General features: G+C 45.0%; 1 protein-coding gene across 2 annotated transcripts; it reads right to left on the bottom strand.

Annotated features, from left to right (window-relative positions):
• Positions 1 to 4,375: 4,375 nt before the first annotated feature.
• LOC136513515 (tryptophan aminotransferase-related protein 1-like) lies at positions 4,376 to 8,985 on the bottom strand. 2 transcript variants are annotated; one of them, XM_066507500.1, is made up of 6 exons: positions 8,767 to 8,900; positions 8,351 to 8,597; positions 5,984 to 6,287; positions 5,372 to 5,649; positions 4,929 to 5,230; positions 4,376 to 4,820 (listed from the first exon to the last, which is right to left on the bottom strand). In XM_066507500.1, the coding sequence occupies exons 2-6, from the start codon at positions 8,569 to 8,571 to the stop codon at positions 4,636 to 4,638; spliced, it is 1,290 nt and encodes a 429-aa protein (XP_066363597.1). In that variant the 5' UTR covers positions 8,572 to 8,597; positions 8,767 to 8,900; the 3' UTR covers positions 4,376 to 4,635. The 2 variants fall into 2 exon arrangements, with proteins under 2 accessions (XP_066363597.1, XP_066363598.1); XM_066507501.1 differs by lacking the exon at positions 8,351 to 8,597 and having other exon boundaries at positions 8,767 to 8,985.
• Between the last annotated feature and the right edge of the window lie 738 nt (positions 8,986 to 9,723).

Raw genomic sequence — 9,723 nt, 5'->3', positions numbered from 1 at the left:
CCCCTGACTCTCTGATGACGGCACCAGAGCTTCCTAACCCTTTTGTTTCATCAAAAGCACCGTCAATATTAATCATCAAGAACCCCTTTAAGGGCTTCCTCCATCCCTGATTGATCACAGCCACCTTCTTTGATGCAGTAAAATAGTTTGTAGTAATTGCTGCAATAGACATTGCTGATCTTGATGGGTTTTGGATATCTTCCCCATGGACTAGTTGTCTCCTTTGCCACCAAATATACCAACATCCAGCGAGAATGAGTTCAGCCCAGCCAATCTTGAGCTCACTAGCTTTCCTCACCATCCGTCCTGATAATCTCCTGTATCAGCACTAAGCCTGATCATATCTATCAACGATCAATAATTTCTCAATATGCTGCTAGACATCCAGTGCCCTCCAAACCTCCCTTGCACGGCTACATGAAAATAGAACATGTCTTATGTCCTCCGCTTCCGTGTCTGACACACCAGGCAATTTACAATGTTCGTAATGCGCTCATTAGCCAGGATAGCATAACAAGGGATATACCCATGAAGGGCTCGCCATGCAAAGATTTTAACCTTGCTCGGCATTGAGAGTTTCCACAATTTTTTCCACACCGGCTGTAGCCCTGAACCTCCTGCTACAGCTGTATAGTTCCTGGAAGCAAATTTATGTGCCCACTGACAGTGATATGCCAATTTCACAGTAAACAAGCCATTCCGATTAGGATGCCAGGCCATAAGATCTTCCCAACCGCTATAGATTGGAATTTGGAGAATCTGGTGTACATCAACTGACCAAAGTAGCAATTTGATCAGCTCCTCATCCCATCTACCATCAATCGGATTAATAAGTTCATCCACAGTTGAGATCACAATGTTACCTCTCGGAGTTAGAACTTTCAAATAGTGGCTTCCAGAAATCCAGTTATCATTCCATATGTTAATCTGCGTACCATCTCCAACACGCCATATATAGCCCCGCTTAAAACATTCAAGGCCTGCTAGCACACTCTGCCAAGTAAAAGAACTCCCACTTTTAAGCTTGGCCTGAAGAAGTCTCCCATCTGGATAATATTTAGCTCTCAACACCCTTGCACATAAAGAATCTGGATCATACAATAATCTCCTAACTTGTTTCGCTAGCATGGCTAAGTTGAAGCTATGGAAATCCCTAAATCCCATGCCCCCTTTATATTTTGGTAAGCATAACTTCCACCATGCTTGCCAATGGATCCTCCTCTTATCATCATCATCACCCCACCAAAACTGCGATATGGCATCCATCATCCCCTTCCAAATGTTAATTGGGATTTTGAAGACCATCATTGCATATGTTGGCACGGCTTGGGCGATTGATTTGATTAAGATCTCTTTGCCACCCATGCTAAGGAGCTTTTCCTTCCGGCCAATGATCCGCATGGTGACTCTATCAATTAGATGTCTGAAACAGTCACTCCTATCGGCTTCCACCAAAGCTGGTAAGCCCAAATATTTGTCATTTAAGGACTCACTCATAATATCCAGGGATTCACATACCTATAGTTTCACATTGCCTCTGTATTACCCGAGAAAAAAAAACTTGATTTAGCTGCACTTAGCATTTGTCCTGAGCTTTGAAAATACATATCAAGAATACCTTTAAGACAATCTGCATTAAATTTATCTGGATGCATCAGAATAAGTGAGTCATCAGCAAATAAGAGATAAGACATCATGTGCACCTCTCTACAAATTTTTATTCCTTCCAATTCTCCCCTCTCCTCTGCTTGCTGGATCAAGCTAGAGAGGCCTTCCGCCACCATTAAAAATAAATATGGGGACATGGGATCCCCTTGCCGGATACCCCTAGTGGGTGTTATCATCCCTGTCTCTGTTGAATACTTCCTACACCAGAAAAGGTAGTGTCATTCCAACCATCCGGAATAGACGCTGAATTTACAGCCTGCAATACTTCCTGCACCAGATCGTCACCCAACATATGCCAAAACATTTAGTTAAATATTGCATGAAGCCCGTCCGACCCTGGGCTTTTAAGTCTCCAATACTAAACAGTGCATGCTTCACTTCCTCATAAGAAAATGGAGCTAACAAACCTTGGTTCATCTCTGGTGTTACTTTCAACGTCACAACATTCAGCACGTCATCTTTAACTTCATAAGCCTCTGTTTGGAATAGCTGGGCAAAGTAATTGTGTACCATTGACCGCATGGTATTACTGTCTTCATGCCTTATCCCATCGTCATCAACCAATTAATCCCTTAATATTATTCATTTTCCTCCTACTAGATGCATAATGATGGAAAAAATTAGTATTACGATCACCATGATGTAGCCAGTTATCGCCCACCCTCTAGATCCATGTTAATTCTTCTTGCTCCATCAATAGTTCCAGACGAACTAGGATCTCCTTTTGGTCAGCGACGCTATCATCCGTCAGAGGTCCTCTCCCCACCCTCTCAAGCTCCTTCTGTTAATTCTTTATGTGGTAAACCGGCCCCTTCAACACCTTCTTGTCCCAATTATGGAGTTCCTCACGCACTTCCCTCATCTTCTGCATAAAGGATGGACTCTCGCCTCTAGCTGCTGCCCATGCCCAGGCAGCTTGAATCATCTCTTCCACCGTCTCTTCCTTCAACCAGCGAGCCTCAAATCTCTAGGCGCCCCGCTGAGCTGGATCGACCGGTACGGGTGGACCATCAGTTTCAATGATCAGTGGTCAATGGTCCGACTTAGTCATCTCTCCATTCACCAACCTAGCGTTGGGGAATAAGTCATTCCACAAAGCATTTGACACTCCCCCGATCTAGCCGCTCCCTATTTTTTCCTCGCTGCCAGGTGAACATGTTACCGCTATAGCCCATGTCCGATAGGCTACAGTCATCCAAAGCTTCACTAAACACTTGGAGAAAGCATTGAGCTCTCTCGGTCGCCCTCCCTCCTTTTCATGGTGAAAAAGAATCTCATTAAAGTCTCCCAGGGCTATCCACGGTTTATGCATTCTACCATGGAGAGTCCTCAACGCCTCCTAGGTTTTTCTCCTCCTCCTCCCACCTTGGTTCACCATATATACCGGTGAGCCCCCACTCTCCGCCACGGCCATCACTCAACGATAACATAATGGTTGCACTGCAACTTCCTCTTCATCTCGTCTGCCTTAACTTTCCCCAGATGTGTCTCAAAGAGAAAAACCACATCTGGTTTCTCTTGCTTCTAGATCTCCAGAAGCGCTCTCACTGCCCAGGCGCTTGCGAGCCCACGGCAGTTCCATGCTAAGATTTTCATTGTGCCCGGTCACTCTCCTCGAAGGAGAGCACCGATCTATTCATGGAACTGTCTGAGTCATCCTCTCCTCACCCGTTTCTCCATGGTCTCTTCTTCTCCTGCTCCTTCAGAGGGCTAGTCTCACTGTGGCACTGCCATGTTTTCAAGCAAGTTGACCTGTTGTGCCACATGACCCCTCCCATCCAAGGTTTTCATTTTCGGAAATTAAAATTTATCGGTGGTCACAGATAAAAAGGATAAACATGATATATCGGAAATATCGGACCAAATTTAAATAAAATTTGATTTGAATTTAACTAAATTTAAACAAAAATTGTACGAAAAAGATAGATATTTCCTTATCGGCACCTACGGATAAAGAGGATATATCGAAAATATCAGGAGATTTCGGCCGATATTGAAAACCATGCTCCCATCCACGGGAGCATCTCTCTTCTTTGCAGACAAGATGTCTAAGTCATCATCTTCCCCCTGGGATGTTTCCATGTCCTCCGCATCCCCATCATCTGTCCCCTCGTACAAGGGGAGTTGTGGTTCCATTGCTGGTTTCTCTTGACTTTTAATGAACAACGTTACATATGTATACCTATGTAAGGGGAGTTGTGCTGCTTGTTCGGGAAGGGGACATCCCTTCTCAAAAGGTCCAGGTAATGCTAATTGATCACTTATTTATATGTTTCTAAAAAATATCTTTTAGTCCACAAACTACAATGATGAGATATTTCATAAGAAATCAAGCAAATAAATAATATAGAACCTTCTTGTGCATATATATGTTATGATAAGTTATTAGTCTATTATAAGGGCAATGCACATTACACAATTTTAAGATTTAGTACCCACTAAATACTATAAACGAAGTTGCTTGTCTCCTTATATTGATCACACTTAGCTTTGTATAAATTAGGAATGGTACTAACCCACCAAAGTTATAAAAATTCACAATAGGACTAATAATTTATCCAATTTCAAATAACAATGATCCTTTTTGTTGTTGAAGAAACAACATAATACCTCGCATGGGGACGTTCGCTAAACTTTGTAAAGTACAACTATCAGTACAAATATACAATTAAGAAATCTAAAATATAAACATATAGAAACTTAGGGCTGTCAGACTATAATATTATTACGAACTCAGTATTATATGATTGTCATCCATAAATAATAATTGGCCACGATAACAAAATGGACCACAACCACAATTACATATAGCATTTGACACTGAATATTATACAATATCAGAAAACACGGAATTATAGAACAAATAAAACATTATTAAGTTTTCCAAAGCATCCACATCCTTCCATCTAATCAAACTTAGAACACTGCCACCCTTGTAGCCACAAAGTGCTTTATTTGCACTAAATTTCAATTCATTGTAGCCAGACGATTGATGAACACATTGAAGGCTTGGTCTGTGTCAACCATACTAACCCTGACAACCCTCCCATCCACTCCAAACTTTGTGCCACCTCGAGTGATTATCTTTTTCAGGCGTAGAAAGCCCTCCAAATCTTCAATATCATCCTTCTTGCAGCGAAGCCATGCAAATGCTGACCAAGGAAAAAAAAATATGGTACCTAATGTTAGACAAAAGTATAAAAAACAATAATTCAACTAATAGATATAAGAATGAAAATTTAGAAAGTGTGATTTCTTACGAGGATTGGCGGTGACAGTCTCCATGGAGAAACTACAATAGCCAGATAGCTCATTTGGGAGAGCAAAGATGTCTGAGGCCGCCACAGCTGCACGAAGTCTAATCCAACGTTCCACCATTTTTTCCTTAGCAAAATGGAAGAGGTGGCTTGTTTTACCAGCGGATGATAGCTCATAGCTGTTACAGACTGCCCCAATAATCTTAGCGGCACGAAGTTGAGAGTCCTTGGATACACCAATTGTGTTGAGCTCTATAAACTTAATCATTTTCTGGGCCACCTCAGTATCCTTCACCAGTGCCCACCTACAACCATCCATGCAACAAAACCGTACTTTATATTTCGTAACTACACATTTGGTTAATATAGAAAATTATGTCATATATACCAATATTGATGTAGAAAATTTTGAGCATGAGATTAACAATTGATCAAGAAATGGTTACCCCAGTCTAGTGCCGGCATGGCCAGTGCATTTGGAGACAGTGAATAACATGATATCATGGTCAGCTGCCTCGGTGATGGGTGTGTACTGTGGCCAGTAGTAGGCGAAGTCATAAACAGCCTTGCTAGACTTGGATTTGACGACAGCTCTTCGGATGCCACCATCAGGGTTGTTTGGCGAGCAGATGAGCTCAATACAGGTGTCACCATCGAATGTATTGGCATCACCACCCCAACGGTAAAGCCCAGAGTTCAGAAAGTTCGTCACAGATGGGTAAGACTGCACATGTTCAAAATCAGCCAGATTATATCAATCAATCAATAATAAACAAGAACATAACAATGTGTTGTAGAAATTGAAATAAGTGCCTTTTTTTGAGATAATACAATTTCAATCACTACTACAGATTTGGACATCACTGCCGGATTTATATGAACCGGCAGTGATGTACCTTCACTGCCAGTTATGAGCTTGAAAATGAGAAAATGATTGGAGCTGGGCTAAAACCGGCAATAAAGGACCACATCACTGCTGGATTCTGTAGTAGTGAATTCCTTAAACTAACTAAACCACAATTTCAGCATTGATGTATGAATTCTTGATCTATTCTTACCGAGTAGTAAGGTGCCGGTGAGATGACGTTCATGGGCGTGCCGTCGCTTGCAGGTGAGAGCGCGTACAGCACGGCCTGGAAGAGCTGCGTGGATCCAGTCCCGACAAGCACATGGTACCCGTCAACCATGGCATTTCCCACGAGCCGGTGGAGACGCCGCACCTCGCGCTCGAAGCCAGGCTCCACGAACCAACAGATGCCACCGAGGTCAGAGAAGTAGCTCATTGTTTGCCAACCTGGGATGAAGATGGAGGCGCTATCTCCTATCCCGCGCCAGAACTCCTCGTACATTGTCGGGTCGCCACTGCAACAACCAAAGACAAAGAAGTTAAACGCATGTGTGTACAGTGACATGCATGGACGATGCATGGAGATGGATTCGCAAGTACATCGTGCACGGATTTTTACATGGCCTAGGAGGAAATCAAATTAAGGTATAGCGAAGTTCTTAGCATATAGAGAACATACAACAAAGTAAGATTCAGATTAAAAAAATCTGTACTGTTCTTGTGAAACAGTATGTGTTTTTTTCAATACATCTCTACTTTCACCCTGTTTACTATGAGAAAATTGCAAATTTAGGACTCCAAACAACGTGCTTCGCAAATATAGGACTCCAAACATCGTCTTCGTAAAAATAACCCTCGAAACGTTGGCTTCTTGATTTCCATGACATTTGGTGTATTAAGACTCTTTTCTCATCAAAATACATGTATTTGTTCCCAAAGTGAACCTTTTACCCTTCTGGTCTATACGGCTCTCTCATTCTAGCCCCCGACCTGTGGGCAGATAGAGTTGCTCGACTCTTGCAACGGGCTCCTCCTCCTGCTCTGCTGGGGTGCTCCACCACCTGTTGTCTGCAATCCTATAACCAGCGAGTGGCTTGCTTTGCCCCAACCGAGCGAGGCCCCTAGGCAATATGGTGCTCCAATGAGAGAGAACAAGTGGATCCGCTCTGCTGTGCTAGGCTTCGATCCCTCCTCGAATTTCCATGTTTTTCAGCTACTGGAGACAGAATTCGGCATAACTGATTATAAAGTTGAGGCAGTGGAGATTTACTCATCTGAAACTGGAAGATGGATTTTTAGTGAATGTGGTTGGGGTGCGGATGAATGCCATCTCTTTGATGGCAGCATGACGTATTGAAATAGTGTCATACACTTCACTGTCCAAGGCGGTGCAATTGCTGCGGTGGACACCTAGGGAGAGGCATGGAGGGTCAACCGTGTGCGCCCGCAATTCAGTGAATGCTATGGCAATGGCTTCACTGGCCACTCTCAGGGGCGCTTGCTTTACATGTTTGATGACGACAAAGGGTATTTTTTGTCAGTTTATGTTCTTGAGGATAGAGGCAGCGAGGAGTGGACTTTCAAGCACAACAATCAGCAAGGCTGTTCTTTTTGGACCAAGAAAGTGGACCTGGGGGCCATACTACAAGGTAGTTGCATTTCATCCAGATGCTGAATTGATCTTCTTCTATGACTGGCAACGCAATAGACTAATCTCCTATGGAAATACACATATTTAGATGAGAAAAGAGTCTTAATACACCAAATGTTATGGAAATTAAGAAGCCAACGTTTCGATGGTTATTTTTACGAAGACAATGTTTGGAGTCCTATATTTGCGAAGCACGTTGTTTGGAGTCCTAAATTTGCAATTTTCTCGTTTACTATTTCCTAAATTCAACCAAACAATTAAATAAATAGAAGAAAAGCAGATGAACAGACAAAATAAACAAATGCTACTATCAGCAATTAATCAGCAGGCAAAGTAAACAAATACTACTAATCAACAATTAATCAGGCAAAATAAACAATACCTAATCAGCAATTAACCAGCCAAAATAAACAAATACTACTGATCAACAATTAATCAGGCAACCAGGTACACATGTCCTTGCCAGATGGAGAGGGCCAGAGGAGCCCTTCACGGAAGACGATGTATATGTGTTCCAGTCTTCCAGACTCCAGCTGCCTCACAGTGAAACAGCATGGCTGGGGGCTGGGGCTGGCTCCCCAAATTGGAACGGAGCGATTTGCACACCGCAGGGCATAATAGATTGGCTGGCTAAATATGTCCCAAACAATCAGGCCCTGATAACTACAGTTTGCTAAGCCCTTATATGACTATCGTCTTCCTCATGCGAATCGTTTTTTTCAGCAACAGCAACGCTAAGCTCTAAAAAAATAACAACAGCATCAACGCTGTTCATCCGTGCGAACTGCGGCGCCGGACGGCGACGGACGCCTGGGCACTAGCGATCAATGGACGGGCAATACGTGGGAGAGCGACGAATACGAATACGAATAAATAAAAACAGAAGCAGGCCGGTAACGAGATCTTGTGATGGATCGGATCACTCACTGGTCTAGGTTAACTATGGAGTCCTCAGTGACCGGCGGTTTTCCTTTCGACGGCTCCACCGTGGTGACGCCGCCGTTGTTGTCAGATCGGCCGCCGCCGCCGAAGTAGCAGCGGCGGATGTAGATCGCTATCCAAGCAAGGTTCATGGCGACTGAGGCCACGACCCCGATCCTTCCGGCGCACCGCACCGCTGCTATCCCACCGGTGCCCCTAGTCGCCATCTCCGGCCCCCTCCTCTCTGAACGCACTGCAGCGACGGAAACAAAAGGCAAGGAACGCGAGGCGAGTGAGAGCGCTGTGTCTGTGTGTGTATCCCTCCGCCGGGAGACCTGCCGGTTTTATAGCGGACGTGGGCGAGCCCCGCTCGGTGTCTTGCCACGCAGGCCCGTGGTAGCGTCTAGCGCCCGCCATCTCACCTTTCGTCGTGGCGCGCTCGACCAGCAACGGCAGCGAGAAAGAAAGCCGGGATCCCCGCGTAACGGATGGCGAGGAAGTGGATGCGTGTGGCGGAGGCCTCTGAGTTGTTAGAGGTCGCCGGCGTGGAGCGGCGCGGAAGGACGTGGACTGGATCGCGGGCACTGGGGGAAGGAGGATGCGGCTGCTGAGGAGGGCGGCGCGCGTGAGGGTTTATGGATGCATGTATATGTGAGTGCGGTGTGATCAGCGGCGGCCCTAAAAGGAAGGGAAAGCATCTATGTAACTGATCGACCGCGTCGCCGGCCGCGCTACCAGGGCGCGGTGGTTGTTACGTGGATTGGATCGGTGCTGGCCTGGCCGGCTGGCCGGGACGACGCATGCGCAGCCAGCCTTGGGTGAGGAGAAGGCGGGCGTCGCGTGCTTGCATGACGATGGTGGCGTGGACGGGACCGTGGAGGCTGGCGCGCCACGGACACCGTGAAGCAAGGGAAGCCTTCGGGATGCGAATCTCGTGTTCACACAGTTCAAAACCATGCATGCGTGGGGCTTGTTTGCATATTAACTGCAAATAATCAAGCTGTAACACACTTAAAAAAAATTAATTTTGTTGACAGCTACTGGTAGATAGAAAACAATGATGTGATGTGCAGCAGCATCGCGCTGTCACCAAAGCTGTAGTGGTTGGTGTAGAGATGGTAACGGGTCACGAGGGTATCACGCTGATCATACACGTACGTACTTCAATAGATTTTTTTTTTACACGCGAAAAAACTCGTACCATGTGTTGGTACCATCTTGTGCTTATACCGTGCCTATGCGGATAGAGGATACCCTTGGGTTGTCTACACCCGAGAAAAAAAAAACCTAGCTAACACATGCAGTAAACTATGACGGAGGGTTTTAGGTCCTCGGTACACATTGCCATCCCTCTAGCTAGCTTGTGGGTGTACAACGAC

This window comes from Miscanthus floridulus, chromosome 16, assembly GCF_019320115.1.
Source record: "Miscanthus floridulus cultivar M001 chromosome 16, ASM1932011v1, whole genome shotgun sequence".
NCBI classification, from domain to species: Eukaryota; Viridiplantae; Streptophyta; class Magnoliopsida; order Poales; family Poaceae; genus Miscanthus; species Miscanthus floridulus.
This window is presented reverse-complemented; position numbering and strand designations above follow the sequence as displayed.